Source organism: Amblyraja radiata, chromosome 24 (genome assembly GCF_010909765.2).
Source record: "Amblyraja radiata isolate CabotCenter1 chromosome 24, sAmbRad1.1.pri, whole genome shotgun sequence".
In the NCBI taxonomy this organism is placed as follows: Eukaryota; Metazoa; Chordata; class Chondrichthyes; order Rajiformes; family Rajidae; genus Amblyraja; species Amblyraja radiata.
In genome coordinates this window covers 9,557,521-9,573,755 of record NC_045979.1, presented here as the reverse complement: position 1 = coordinate 9,573,755, position 16,235 = coordinate 9,557,521, and the positions used below count along the sequence as shown (strand labels likewise).

Here is a 16,235-nt window from a genome sequence, read left to right as displayed (position 1 = left end):
TTCGAAAATCAAGAGCAGCATGTTGGGTAAAACATCAGATGCAGATTAAGTGGGGATTATCATGTTATAAATCAAACGGTTACATGTTCATTTGTTAGACAATGGCCACATTCTTAAACTTAAAACATTGAGGCTGATGAAATTTGTGTTTGGCCTTGCACATCGGAGAGCACCAAAGACGTAAACAGCAGCTTACAATGGGAAGACAAGATGCAATGCAGAGGGTTTCCAGAATTTTTATATGTAACAAGTGGATCCTCAGTTGCACATACTTTTCACCAAAATAATTCAATATGCCAGAAATTGTCCTAGTTGCAGAGATCTTTTGAATCAATTAATGAGGCTAGGCCGGGCAGAGCAGAGAGGAGTATCATTTTTATACTTGCCCCTCAACCTTTCTTCTGAGACTCTCTGTTCAATGATTTCACATTTACCAAAGTTTTGTTCATGTACCTTCAGTGTATATACTGCAAAATGTAATTTAAAAATGAGAAAGACAGAATATAGCATGTTAGCTGCCAAGAAATAAATCTTTTAAATATTAGTTATTGGGTTTATTATACACTGAACCTGTTAACCAACTCAGCTGAAAAACAGGCTATGAATCAACCTAATTATTTTTGACTCTTGGTTCACTGTGTAGTTCATGTTCTAACAGCATGTTAAATTAGTTAGTATACGCAGGCTTATCTCCAAAGGCAGGCAGAAGGAACATTAATCTGTTAAGTGTGCTTTAAAAAGTGGCATTTGCAAACAAACAAAACATTTCCATGGTGCAATTAAACCTTTAATTACTTTACTCCAATGCTCCTGGATATATTTATAGAATTAACTAAAATACCTAATTTAAATTTGTCCCAAATTGAAACGGACAACAAACAAGACATAGACCGTAAACAAAAGAAACAACAGTTAAAACAGAGACAGTTGACAGGAAAGATGGAGCTGAAATGTGGGCAAGAGAAGAGTTGAAACCATAACATCCGTCTACACACCTTGGCATTGATATAAGGGTCAAAAGGGCCATACTTTTTGAGGTCTTTGCACTCAATAGCATTCTATGAGGGAAAAGAAAGAAAATGAAAATGATAAAATAAGGTTTATACTGAAAAATAAAGATGCATGAACTGTGATAAAATGCAATGATAGTTAAAACAGTTGCAGATAACTTTAAATATTTTAGATAGACAGCATTCAAATTAAAGTGACTAAATTTTATATTCCCTTAAAATGTTAAATAAAAAAAATAACAAAATAAAATTATAAATTCACACAAAAGGTACAGGCATTGTTCCTGGATTGAGTAGCCAGTTAGACTGCTCCTGCACAATAATGATAGGCACCTGGGTCATAACAAACACAAAAGGCTTAATAAAGCAGCAGTCTCTTCAGTGCTTTCTTTAAAAATGAAGTGCCCTAAATAAATATGAAACAATGAAGACAGAGAATATTGGAAATACCAGCAGACCAGACAGTCTTATTCTCCCACATACCCCTGCCTCAAAAAAATTGTGAAGCTTTTTCATGCACCCCACCCACGATCAAATGGTTGGACAAAAACACTCTACGCTGATAGAGAAGGTCGATTTCATGTTACTGTTAAAATACTCCTCGAGACTTCCTTTTATACAAGTGCATCAGATTCAAGTACAGACACTCCTCGAATTGCTTGAGGGTTACGTTTCGTAAACCCGTATGTCAGTCATAGAAAGTTGGAAATATCTTAAAACTAGTTAGAATTTAAAAACTGTAGATGCTGGTTAATACACAAAATGACACAAAGTGCTGGAGTAACTTAACTGCTCAGCTGAAACTGGAAGAACAGCGAGCCTGACCAATGCTTTTAGATGAAGTGGACGTGAAGCCCTCTCCATCCTCCCATTGCTAAATTTGAGTTTCTCACTTTTATTAAACCCTTGGATCACAGCAAAACCTGCCCTCCCCGCCTCTCCAAACCTGCTGGGTCCGAGCCCAACGGCTGCAAAGCATCTAAATTCCTTAGCATTGGAGCCCGGGCTTGGCTGAACGCGCTCTATTCTCAATCCAATTGCAATTTAAAATTTCCCTTCAAAATTGAGTTGCCAAGGAAAAGGTTTGTGGAAGAATCATTGGGTTCTTCATTTAGATTACTCTGAAATGATTCTATAGACATGGCTGCGATAACACAGGTCAGTCAGGAAACAGGATCACTGGTTACCCTAGTGCAAGTTTGTGCAAGTCCTCTATGATGTAAGTCGGGGAGTGCCTGTATTTTTGTGCCAACACACTTTAACTGCAAACAACTGGGACTGATCAAGCAGGCCAAAGTGAAGACCCAAAACGGTCTCTGTAATTTCCCTGTAGTCTCAACTCCCAGTTTACATGGTAGCGCAAGCTTGTTTCTACAGAAGATAAAAGCAGCAAATGAAGGAAGCTGCATGCAGGCAGAGCACATACGGCATTTGGTGTGGCAAGGTCATCAGCATGCTGTGCTGTCACATTAAATGTGAGCAGATGAGCATTGAGTTGCATTTGATTGGTTTTACCATGTGATGAGACACAAAATATCATAGAACATGGATATTTAATGAAGGAATATTTAAATTATGTTTTAACTAAAAAATGCCTAAAAGCTTGACCTCAAATGCAAAAGTTGAGTTTGTCATCAATAAAAAAATAATTGAATATTCATCTTTCTGTTAAACATTAATTCAGTTTTAGGCACAACATAATATTCTCAAATTTTTGGGTTATGAACAGCATTTCTGAAAATAATTTTATTTATACATTAATGCCCAAACAAACTAACACTACTTTGAGCACAATTTTACCCAAATACAAAGAAACCTTTCTGGATCGCAAAGGTGCCACGAACAGTGGCATGAATCCTACTGTCAGAAATAGGAAAAAAAAAGTTAATTCAATTGCCAGAAACCTAATTTTGATTGATAGCTGATTAATTTTGTTTTTATGTCTGAAGATGTTTTTAGAATCATTATGAACCAGTGTAGAATTTAATTCCATAAATGCTATCTGCAGTTAACTACAGGCCACTGAGCCAGGTAGATCACTGTTCTATCTTCTGCAGTAAACTAGGGTAACTCAAACTCATCCATTTTCCAGGTAATCAATGTATTATTTTATATATTCTCCCATTTGAAGAACTTGTCCCTGGGAATACTATATCCATGGATGTGTATGCAGAATCTTATAAAAGTCACCCTTGACAGTTCCCCAGTAAATCAGTCTATCTGTTAGTTTTACCTGGAAGTCCAAACAGCATCCAGCCCTCCAACAAAACTGCACGTTATAGCTGTTCATGGGCACAGTTTAAACAGGACATTTTACTCCCTGGCATTCAGTTTGTGACTTGATTGCCAGGAGAGTGCCTTTGGCTAGTATAAGTGGTGATGAGCGGTGTTATTATTTATAGATGATGTCTGAAAGAGCTTTAGTAATACAACATCTCAATTATTCATGTCTGCTATGACTTGTTTACATGTGTGCAATTAAAATGTCTGCCTCAATAGATACAGTCTACTTTTTAGTTTGCTTGTTCTGACCCGCAATCTCAGAGTTGGCTGGAAAAATATGGTCCATGCAGAATAGACTTCCAAGATATTTGTCTTCTGAGAAAACAATCACCATAAGTGGTTATGCACATGTATGGGAGGCAGCTTGGAAATATGAATTCTGAGAAATAAATCTGTACAACCTCATTAATGTAACATGTAGAATCTGCTGAACTGATGAAGATATTAAATGATGTCACTGAAGCACAAATTTTCACTTAGCATCAAAGGAACAAAACGTACATTGTGAATAGTTGTTTTGATTATAACTCAAGGGTAGAGTGAATACTTGATTGCTTGAAGTACCCAGACTGCGGGATTAAAATATTTAATTGCGTTCTCAACTTTATAACTATACTCTAAATCATCATATGCACTGACAATATCTGTGTAATCAAGGTTGGGCATATATTACTGGGATTGTTGGTAAATATAGTGCATTCCTCTCCTGTAATGAACAGCAGGGAACAGACACATGGGTTGGTTTGGGGCAGGTGAGGGCTTGGAATCAGAAAAATGGGTAGGTTTTCAGCTGCACCAAAGGACCAGAGTGCTTGAATGTTTCAGCTTATTGAAGGTAGAAGCATAATTCAATAAGGTTGTTAAGCCATCTAGGGAAAATGTGCTTTTACGATTGAGCAGACTAGAACTGTTTAAGACATTAATGAAGCCACAGCTGAAGTGCTGAGCACATTTCTGGATATTGCATTGAAGTATGTGATTGCACTAGAGGGGGTATGAAGGAGAATGACAGAGATGGTTAGTTTTATTTACAGTTGGCTTGCACCATCTGCTGAGCTACTATGCTAGTCAGGTTATACATGTCTCACAAGTTATACAAAATCTAAATTGCGTTCACGCTTAAGAGGGCAAAATTGAATTAACAAATCAAACTGCAGGTATTCTCACGAACCAAAAACATAGATTTCATCTTGTAAAGAAAACAAATGCCTACAATTTAAAAGACCCAACTTCTGCAATATACCAGTGCGATTTTTTGGCAAACTGCAGTGTTAATAATTATTTTAAAATGTGCTCATAATTGCAGTTTGTGCAGTTTCATTCTTTTTTTTTGTTTAAATCAGAATACAAAGCTAAAAATAAGAATGTGCAGAGATAATTTGAACATATCAGCTGCACAGCCATGGAGAATTTTGCAGAGATGACTGTAACTACTGAGAATTAGACCATATATATTTAGATATTAGAAATTTTTACTTTTCTGGATTCATAGGCATTCCTCCAGCTAGCATTTGATAGCCAAGTTTAGTAATGTTTTGTGCCCCAGGACGCCCCCAATAACGCTTCCTCCTGATGTGCACAAAAATGTTTTTGAAAATTGCAAGCCATTCCACTTGCCTAGTAACTTGAACTATAGCAAGTACCTTAAGTGCCAGTGTGTACGTGACTGTAATGCTGCAGCACCATTTCTCAATGTTCTATAATCAGGTATGTAGACATAACGCCTGTAAACAAAATGCTGTTCACGCAATTAACATTTATTGATAGTATACTTAGCTATTATTTTAACAGTGGGTGCCAATGCACTGCAAATACCATGAACATGTACATACCTCCATTGTTGTCTAACTCTTTCCTTATATTTCAAATAACAATCAAGCTGTTTTGCAGTAAATAATTTTTATGTTTTTAGTTGTGAAATCAAACAATACCATAACCATTGTTACCTGAATGGGAAATCACTGGAATTATTCTGCATTGCTCAAATAATTAGATACAATAATTACCTCAGTATATGATACTTCAGTTATGTTTTTAACGGTTTCTTCTTTCAACAAGAAACGATATCTGTCCAAATAATGCTCAGTAAAATACAAGAGAACACTTCCAAATGTTGATCAAGAACAAAACTAAGTTAATATGATCTTTCCACCAGACCAAAAATAATCTTTAATCTTATCGGGAAGTTAAGCCACATAAAATAAGTGAAATTCGCCAGTAGCTAGTTTCACTTTCTTGGACCTTTCAATTTGCCCGATGCCATGTGGAAGAATGAAGGCGATGATCGATAATGAGAAACAATGAACATGGTCAAAATTCTGCATTTTTCATTGATGCACACTAATTTCTTTAACTATGGTCACATATGTTTTTTGTTGTTCTATTGAATTACCTGCAAAACATTACTGCAGAGTTTTTTGGCTACCAATCTGAACAAAATCAACATAGGTAAACTTAGTTCCTTTTGGCTACTGTTATAAGCCAAAGAACATAGGGGCGAAGTGGGGAAAAGATTGTTGGACTTAAGCTGTCCCAAGACAAGGTAATTACAGAGTAATTCTCCATAGCTTTCCTTCTTTTATGTTCTGAGAATGTTTTGATTTGTTGTATGTTCCCCATTCTTAAGAGGACTGTAAACAACACAGAAGATTAAAGCAATTAAGACCAACATACAACTTTTAAAACCAAATTGTGTTGATTCCATGCCCCACAAGATTAAAACGTTTTTTTCTCTTGTTTTTGATAAGAACACAAATTCCAATTAAATGCTTTGATGGTCACTTTGAGCTCACATGGCTGGTGCTTGTGATCAAACTCAATCGAGGAACTTGCATGTTTGTGAAAATTGGCTACAGTTTTTCATCAATGTAAACCTCAGTAATGTAAAATAAAAGAATGTTGCTGGAGACTTGAATAGTTTTTTAAAAATTGAAGCTAAGCAGATTACAATATTCAAGAAAGAAATATATTCAGAACTTTACTAGGTGCCACAAATATTGTGAAATCTTGCTTTAATAGAGTTGTATTGAGGATTATGTCTGGCTACCTCAGCAGACATTTAAACCACAACAAGATTAGACCACTTCTTTGCTCCATGTCTTCTGTAGAGTATTTCCATTGCACCTGAACATTATCAAGAGGAATTAGACAGCAAGATAAATTCCATCATCTTTACAAATAGTTAGCATATTTGCTCCAACAACCCTCATCACAAACCCCAAGACTTCAGACCTGTTCATTGACTTTCGCATGGGATGGTCCTTGATGAATAAGTAGTTTCACTATCTGTGCATCCCCTTTCCAGGCAGCCAAATGAAGTGGATAGCATCCTTTATTATCTGCAATGTTAGTGGAGGCGTCATTCTTCAGCAGCGTTTCAACAACATCTCTAGGAGTAAATTAAAAACAAATAAATCTTAAAGCAGAAATTACACCAAAAAGATGCTCCAGTACTTTTCATGGTGATGAAATTAAATCAGAGAGTGAATGACTTAACTATGAAAAAATGCAAACAGTGTGTCCACATCAATTTACTTTTATCAACATTTAGCTCACATGAATTTATTTTTGAAAATAATGCATGTGTGTGTTCTTTTTGTGGTCACAATGGAAAATTACTAGGTACAACAGATTTCAAAGTGAAACTGAGGAAACATTTATCCTACAGCAAACCAATCTCAAACGTTGTATTAATTTTTCTAAGAATTATTTCTCCTTTCAAGTAACACAAATAATAACTGGAAGTGACCTTTCCACTCCATTTACCTCGTCCATAATTCAGCTGACTGATCCGAGCATCAATTCCACTTTGCAGCCTTTAATCCATATCCATCAATACGAATAACAAACATGAGTCTATTGACCTTACAACTGACAATTTCAAGTGGGTCAGCACTCAATTGTTTTTGAAGATGAGGGGCGATGGTGGTTGGAAAAAAGAGAGATTTCTACTGCATTTTGGTAACCATTTCCTGAAGCAATTTTGAATGAACTGGTTGTAATATTAAAATGTTGCCCTTTTATTCCCAATTCTCACAACACAGGAAACAGTTTTTCTTTTAATTGCACCAAATGCTTAACTTGAAAACCAAATCTTCAATGAATAAGGGAACACCACTCAGGACTATGCAACTGCTCATAGAACTAGGCAATTTTGACCCAGGTAGCATTCTGATTAACTTTGCTGGATTCTCAAGAACGAGATTGCAAATCTCTTGGTGGCTAGAATGCGCTGACAATGCCCAATGGTTTGATTGGAACTGCCTTGTCTGTCCATTGAAACCGAATCAAGTTACTGACATGTATTCATGTGGTGCAAACTCCAGGATATTATGTCAGGTTTGGAAGCCTGAATCTGTCAGTTTACCAAAGGGAACTGACAGATTCAGGCTTCCAAACCTGACATAATCCTCTACCAGAGGATTAACAACAAGGCAAGGTACTCTGCTGGAAGGTGGGGAGGAGAAAACAAAAAAATCACTTGGATGCAGCAGCAGGTTAGACCTGCAATGGCATTCATGAAGTTGGGACCCTTTGTCAGACTGAGTTACTGAGTTACTCCTCCCTCAGTCCGCCGCCAACGACATGTCGTACCTCGCCACCGCCAGGATCCCTCCCCTCCTGGCAGGAGGAGGAAGAGGAGTTGTCTGCGGCAGCGGAGGGGAGAGGCTGAATGGACAAAACAACAGTAGGTGAAGGATGTGGCGGTGGAGCGGCCAAAGTGACGAACCTACAGGAAGAAGCAGCAGCTCGTGATCATGAAGCCCCACGGTGACAGAGCGCGTCGCGCAGGTGGCAGAAACCCGATAAAAACGCTGTCCCCATGGACTACAAAATGAGCCACAGCAACAGTTGTGCCAACCAGACCAGGGGATGGGTGAAGAAGTGCTAACTGGTGCATCTCGCGAGTCGGGGATGGCGTCTGAAGCTGGGGGTTGGAGAGGCAATGCAAGCTGGGATGGTTTCGGCAGGTCTGCCTGCTAAAACCAAAATCCGTTTTAACTACATTCATGTTCAAGCAGCATTGAACAACCGCAGACTTACCTTTAGAGAAAAAAATGGCAATTCACAGATACTAATTTAAGCTTTAAAGATGAGCTTACTTCCTTTCTTTCAGAAAGAATTGCTAAGTAACTATTGCAGCTAATTGGCTAACAAGTATTCATTTTACATTGAATGCTACATTCTCAATAAAAGAGAGCTAAAATCCACATATTTTATCTGCAAACTCCTCACTTACTTTTGTCCATTTAGTGCAGCATGGTGTAGTGGGGTATATCCTGAGCAATCCACACAATTGACATTTGGCCCTCTCCAAATACTGAAAAATAAAATAAAAAGTATTTTTCAGAAATATTATACCATTACCACAACATCTCTCATGAACTCAGCAAAAATCCTAGGAAATATATGGCTCAAATCCTTACACTCAAAGAACTGACCAACCCCTTATGATAGTGTACTAGATTATAAATTGTCTTAAGTGCGACTCTTCAGGACAAGATCTAATCTCCTTCACCACTCGTGGCTACATTGCTGCATGAAGGTATTAATCAGAAAATATCAAAGGACATTTCTCTTCCTTCTATTACTCCACATGACCAAACATCTCCATTTGAAACAATATTTGTTTTGCAGTCCTGCAAAGAAAAACATTCAGAAATAACAGTGTCTTTTATAAGTGTATATGCAGAAAAGGCATCACAGCTTCAAGAAAATTTACTTCACCTTCACCATCAACTAAAACTGCCTACACATACAAACAGGTGGCAGCCATAGTTAGGCTATTTGCCAATATAAGTTATATGATATTTTGTCCGAAAAGAGATGGATGGAAATTGCAAGGCACTCATCAAGCCAAAAATATGAAAAACTACATATGCTGGAAATTTAAGAAAATGCTGGAAATATTCAGCATTTGAAAACTGTTGCATTTCATATACTATTTGCAGGGTACCTACAACCTGAGTGAACCAGGCAAGTATTTCATCTCTAAAACCAAACAAATTTAGAGAGTGTAAAAGTCAGTGCAAGATCTGAACGGCTGCAAGTTGTAATGGCTGAATTCAATGTGTTAACAAGCACAGAAAGGGAAATTGAACAGAGGAAATGTTGGATCAAAACGTTAAAGCTCCATAATTATGGCTTTCAGTGTTTCGAGAGATCGACCAGTGTAATATTGTTAAAAGGCTGTAATGTTATTAAAAAGGTACTTGGACAAATAGTCAACCCTTACTTGGTGATTGAAAAATCAAATATTGCAGATAATGGAAATCTGAAATAAAAACATACTAAAAATACTCTTTCGGGTGAGGCAGCAAAAAAGAAACAAAGATTATATTTCAGGTTAGTGACCTTTGTCAGAGGATGGGTTCTGATAAAGGCTCCGAATCATTAACTTTTTCTCTCTTCACAGATGCTGCTGACCAACTGAATATTCCAGCACCATTGCTTTCATTTCTTAATTATCCTGAGCTTACACGATATCATGTGCACAAGTGTAGGAATCGTATATTACTATTCATTTAAATTGGAGTCAGACAGCAAGTAGTAACTTTTACAAAGCTAATGGTAGAGCAGTGCACTTTGGTCAGCAATGTGGAACCTTCAGTATTCCTTTATGGATTTGTCTTTGTGCAATGTTGCTTTGAGAAAGGGAGGGTACTATTTCAGAATTCTCACAGGACTCTCCAGAACCACTAGCTGCCAAATATCAGCAACATAAGAATGGGAGAAAAGAAGATGCTCATACACATAAAACAGCTTCGATACACAATCGTTTTTGAGGAATTTAACCTGCAAATGTCACAAACAAACGCTTTGAACCAAAATATGCAACTCATCATGATTTTGACAACAATCGTTAGACCAGTATGACATTTTAATACTCATCATTCTTTTTAAATTTAAAAAAAACTGCACTAAATAATCTATACACAAGAAATGAAGAAAGCAAAATACAAGGAAGCTAAATGAATAAGTAAATATTTCCCATAAGGACAGTCAGAATGTGGAATTCCCCCATCTTGACAGTCTCTTTGAGGCTAGCTCACTTGCCAAGGAGGCAATGTGGAACCACACAAAGTTAAATTGTGGCAGTTCAACCACAGGAAGGGGAAAATACAGAAGCTTAATGACTTCAACATCATTTGATTACTATTATGATTACATTATGAGTTAAAATCCTCTACACTACTTTTTCCCCTCGCAACAAATTAGAAAATTGAAATGCAATCCTTGGCAAAAAATGGGTATACTGCACAAGTTTAAATTCAAAGTAAGAGTTTTTGCTCAGGTTGTTGAATTTTTAATTCAAGCTCAATAACGCCTTTGATTTTGACCTATATATTTTGCATTAATTTTCCTTTCTTGGCATGGGAATGCTAAACCACACAAGAAATTCAACACTACAAATGTTTGAAATGCGTAGTTCAAATACTTCAAGATTCAAGGCGTTTATTGTTACTCCAGTTCCATACACGGTACAATCCTGTGTGAAAATCTTGTGCTAGAGGATTCAATACAGTAAATTTAACATTAAATTATAAAGTGCATGTATTAAATTATAAAGTGAACATTAAATGAGTCCAGTTCAGGTGAGTTTCAGAGTTGGTTGGTTCAGCAGCCTGATTGCCTGGGGGAAAAGCTGTTCGAGTGTCTAGTGGCACAGGAGCTGATGCTCCGTTACCTTCTGCCTGAGGGCAGCAGGCAGAATAGACCGTGGCTGGGGTCTTTGATGATCCTCAGGGCTTTTTCAACGCACCGCCTGGAGTAGATGTTCTGGAGGGAGGGCAGCTCGCACCCGGTGATGTGCTGGGTCGTCTGCACCACTCACTGCAGGGCCCTTCGGGCATGGCTGGTGCAGCTGCCATGCCAGGTGCAGATATAGCCTGTCAGGATGCTCTCCACAATGCCTCTGTAGAAATCCCTAAGGACCCGGGGTTCAGGCCGAATTTCATCAGTCGCCTGAGGTTGTAGAGGTGCTGTTGTGCATTTTTTGTGATGGTGGAAATGTGGGTGGTCCAGATCAGGACCTCTGTAATGTGGACACCGGGGAACCCGAAGCTCTCCACCGCCACACCATTGATGTTGAAGGGAGATGCACCCCCTGCTCCCCACCCCTCCCCCCTCTAGTCGACGATCACCTCCTTGGTCTTGTCGACGTTGAGAGAAGTTGCTGGCCTTGCACTACTGTGTCAGGGTCACTACCCCATCTCTGTAGGCGGACTCATCCCCGTTGGTGATGCTGGTAATGCAGAATGACATTGAACATTAGACCATCTTTGAGCAATAATCTTTATGCAATAATCCCAACACTGGTATAGTAGCACAGGAATGAATGCTGAAAAGTTGTTCTTATGCTGGCCACTCAATGTAGTGGTCTTTAGTAAATCCACTTCTACTGATTATTGTCAAAATTGTATCCTGTGAGATCAAAGAATATTTGCACAAGTCACAAGGTGCATATTGCATAGGGAAATTAAATGAAAGCCTAAAAAGAGGGAGGGTCCCACCTCAAACTATCCAGAGTTCTCCGGAACCTCCCAGCTACCAATCGGCAGCAACATAAGCATCAGAGACAAAGAAGATGCTTATACACAAAAAACATTTTTATATACAACTCAATCTTTTTTGATGGATTTATTCTGCAAATGTCAAACTAATGTTTTCAACTTACAAATGTCAGGGGGGGGGGGGGGGGGGGGGGTAATTGCCCTTACTTAAAAAATATATAAAAGCACAAAGTTGTGATTGAAGTATCACCAGAAATGATCAGCGTCACAAACTCAAAACTAATTAAATATTCCCAATTACCTGTAAATCAGAAAAGCTGAGGGTTGGCCATTTGCAAACCAGTTATTGCTACATCTTAAATGTTGTATTTGGCAGTGTTGAAATTAATATGTCGTCTTAACAGAATTAGATTTTTACCTTTTAACAATAATGACAAATAAAAGTTTTAAAATATGTACTTATATTTTGGTCAATTTATTGCATTGCAGTGAACGTCAGATAAAATCTTTAACGTCATTTCTTGCTACATGTAGCTTTATGCAAACTTGACTAAGTAATAAGTATGTTAACTGTATTTGAGAATCATTTGAAAAAGGAATTCAAAATTTCAATTCCCACTCAACTGTGTGGGAATTTAATACATGATACATTATAAACATCAGTTCTCTCAACATGTTCTTTTAAGCATAATGGCTAAGAGCATGCATTTCAAAATAAATCAGGATTTTACTGTGGAAGTTAAAATGCATCCTAACTCAGGTTGATACCAAAAGGTCTTACTAACAGGAGCAGCAGAATAAAGTAGCTCACTGCTGATATTTGCTGTTTGTTATACTTTAATGATACAGAAGACAGTGTAGTTTACCCGATTAATAAATTTGCATTACACCGAAATTGGTGGTGGAACAATGGATGGAGACCTAAGTTCACAACACGATCTACATCAGTTGTGAAGGTGTACCAAGGAATGGCCAATGGAATTTTACTCTGACAAGTGTGAGGTGTTGTATTTCAACCAACCAATATGTCAACCTACAGCAGGACTCGCACAGTTAATGGTAGTGCCCTGGAGAATATTGCAGAACAATGTTCTGGGAATACAGGTGCACAGTTCCCAAAAGTGGAGAGTCAGTTTAACGGCGTGGTAAAGCTTACTTTCATGGGAGGAGTATAGATTGAAAAAGTTGGGACATCATTATGCAGCTGTATAAGTCGTTGGTGAGACCACACTTGAAGTAGTGTGTGCAGTCCTGATCACCCAGCTACAGGAAGGATGTCATTACATTGGAAAGGGTGCAGAAGGGCATTACAGGCATGGCTAAAGTAAACAATCAGTGTTCATCCCCAGGGCAGAGGATATAAAATCCTGAGGGAATCGGCTTAAGGTGAAAAGGGGAGAAATTTAAAGACGTCAGGGGTAACTGGTTCACTCAGAATGCAGCCCATAACTAGAATGAGCTGTCAGAAGAAGCTAAAGACTGTATAGGGAGGCAGCACGCAGTCAAGGTCATGACCCGTGACCCGTACCGTTGCCACGCAACGGCAACTGGAGTACAGGCGGTGAACTGCAGGTAACCATTTACTATGGCTGGCAGCACAGCGGGCCCTTCTTCTGGCCCTGCATCCGGACTGGTCCCTGGGCCGTCTATCCCACGGCCGGGGGTGGGAGGAGGTGGTGGTGGTCTGGGGGGTGGGGGGGGGGGGGGGGGGAGGGAGGAAGAGGTTGGGGTGTCGGTGCAGCGCGTTCAGTGATGGTGGGCGGAGGGAGCAGACCGTCCCCAACTCTGCTGCAGCTGACGTTGCCCAGAGCCGCGGCCCCACCTCACCCGGCCCAGCAGGCCCCGCTCCACCCAGCCCCGCTCCATCCGACCACGCTCCACCCGACCACGCTCCACTCAACCCAGCCCCGCACCACCCGGCCCCGCACCCCCTGGCCCCCGGCCTCGTGTGTGGGCGCTGCCAACCCACAGCCCATGACAGTGCGGCCCACAGAGGGAGACGGGGCGGAAAGCGGCCGTGGCCGGACAGCGCTAGCCCCGGGAGGAGAGTGGGGGCTGACCCAAGGGATGCGCTCTTTCGGCCGCCTACACCTTGGTGCTCGGGTTCCGAGCAAAGATACTGATACCGTCCCGCTTTCAATGACAGTACCCACAAATTTTTATAGCGCAGAAAATGACAATTTTGGCGGTTAACAGGTAAGAAGTTCCGTGTGATAACAGTGTGTGCCAAGGCAGCCATGTCCTCCACATGGATTGAGCTGCTCCGTGCGTCATGCCATTGACCCAATGACCTTGCGTGCAACCCCCCCCCCCTGCTTATGACTTTTTGCAAAATATTTGAACAAATATCGATAGTGAGCCATGGGCCAAATGTAGGAAAATGGGACCAGCCCAATATGCCAACTTAGTCTGAAGGGTCAGTGTTCATGCTGTACAGCTGTGAGACAATATCATACACAAGAACAATGAGTTGGGCAAAAGGAAAAATAAACAGCATACGGATTATAACATTACAGCTACATAAAAGGTGCAGACAAAAAATTGCAAATGTTAAGAGGTGGGCAAAATAACCAAAAATGTGAAGAAAGCATGTGTTTTTCCATATATGGTTAGGGTCTTAAACCCTTCTCGGGGTACTGGAAGAGGCAGATTCAATTGCAGCATCCAGTAGGGAGCTTGACAAACAAGCAAAAGAAAGGAATTCATAAAGATTTGGGCAAACTCCAGTGGAGTGGGTGAAGTGAGATTGCTCCAACATTGAGATGATCTAAGATAGACACAAAAAGCAGGAGTAACTCAACGGGACAGAGAGCATCTCTGGGGAGAAAGAATGGGTGACGTTTTGGGCCGATCCAGATGACCGACATCAATGCAGTAACCATTCTGTGAATCTGCACATTCAGAAAATGGGAAAGTGTCCAAGCAGCTTTTTATCTTAAACTTTTCCTACTTCTGCTGAAACACGTCTCTCCGCAGAAGTTTCCTTAGATAAGTAAAAATAACACGCTTGAATTTACAGAGTTGGCAAATTGTTAAGAAAAAGTCTTGTTTCTCACAGAATTTCTTGCCAATTAAGTTAATGACAAATGTGCGTATCCAAGATTAAGTTTGCACAGATATTAAACAATGTCAAGATCGATACCGCTCGTCAGCTCAGCTGAGCCCTAATTTTCTCTACCCACATAACTCCCATCTATTGCACAAATACAACAACCTCATGACATTCAATGCATTTCAACATTTCAGTGAGGGACATGGCAAGAACTTGCTTTCATGAAGCTTGAAGATGTTGCAATAAATTTCAGAACATGATTTTCTGTGTGTGCTTATCCACATAACTATGCAAAACGAACAACAAGCTTCACATAAATAGAAGCATCTTCGTAATTTCAGCAAATTTTGGTCCAATATGTCGCAGGACGATAGTGGTGGATGATGAACTGCAATTACTCGTTTTCAACAATACATAGGAAGGACAGTGGAACAATGTCATGAAAGATAAACAGGCGATGACATTCAATGATTCAGGGAAGTGGATAGAAATGCCTACTTGTATAATATAAACACACAGATAATGAAAAGGATGGTGTGAAGGACATTAAAAGAAACTTAAACTTGTTGAACAGTACTTTGTTTAAAAGTTTATTAAAATACTCGGTCATGTTGAGCAAGAGACAAAATGAAATCAGGAGGGCAAAAGGGGGACAGAACATAGCTCTGGCAGATAGTGTTAAGGATAAATGGCATTTAGGATAATCCCAAGAGATTTTATAAGTACATAAAGGGAAAAAGGGTAACCAGAGAGAGTGGGAGCTCTCAGGGATCAAAGCGGTGAACTCTGTGTGGAGCCACAGGACATAGGAAAGGTCCTCAACTAATATTTTTCCGGTTTTTACCATGGAGAAAGATGTGAGGACTGGGAAACTTAGGGCAGTCAATGGAAGTGTCTTGAGACCAGTCAGCATTACGGTTGAAGTGGTGCTGAAGGTCCTGATGCGTATGAAGTATGCAAATCTCCCAGGCCTGATCAGATATATACGAGGACACGGTGGGAAGCTAGAGAGGAAATTGCAGGAGCACTGGCTGAGATTTATGAGTTGTCATTACATGCAAGTGAGGTGCCAGGAGACTGGAGGGCAGCAAATGTTGTGCCTTCATTCAGGAAGAACTGCAGCAAAAAGCCTGGGAACCATAGGCCAGTGAGCCTAACATCTGTGGTCAGAAAGCTGCTAGAGAGTATTTGGAGGGATACGATATACATGCACTTAGATGGACAAGAGCTGATTAGAGATAGTCAGCATTGTTTTGTACAAGGGAGGAAGTTTCTCACAAATTTGATTGAGTTTTCTATGCAGATGTGCCCAAAAAGGTTAATGAGGGCAGAACTGTAGATGTTGTATATATGGAATTCAGCAAAGCAATCAACAAG

At 39.6% G+C, this 16,235-nt stretch overlaps 1 protein-coding gene across 10 annotated transcripts in view; it reads right to left on the bottom strand.

Moving 5' to 3' along the window:
- anks1a (ankyrin repeat and sterile alpha motif domain containing 1A) overlaps window positions 1-16,235 on the bottom strand; it is a 264,470-nt gene that overhangs the window by 203,067 nt on the left and 45,168 nt on the right. For 8 of the 10 annotated variants that reach the window (XM_033042379.1, XM_033042380.1, XM_033042386.1 and 5 more), the window contains exons 2-4: window positions 8,533-8,613; window positions 6,525-6,681; window positions 996-1,058 (exon numbers count right to left, since the gene is read on the bottom strand). In XM_033042379.1, the coding sequence (XP_032898270.1) occupies window positions 996-1,058; window positions 6,525-6,681; window positions 8,533-8,613 (301 nt within the window). The remainder of the gene's footprint in view (window positions 1-995; window positions 1,059-6,524; window positions 6,682-8,532; window positions 8,614-16,235) is intronic. The other 2 variants (XM_033042383.1, XM_033042393.1) reach the window with 1 other exon arrangement.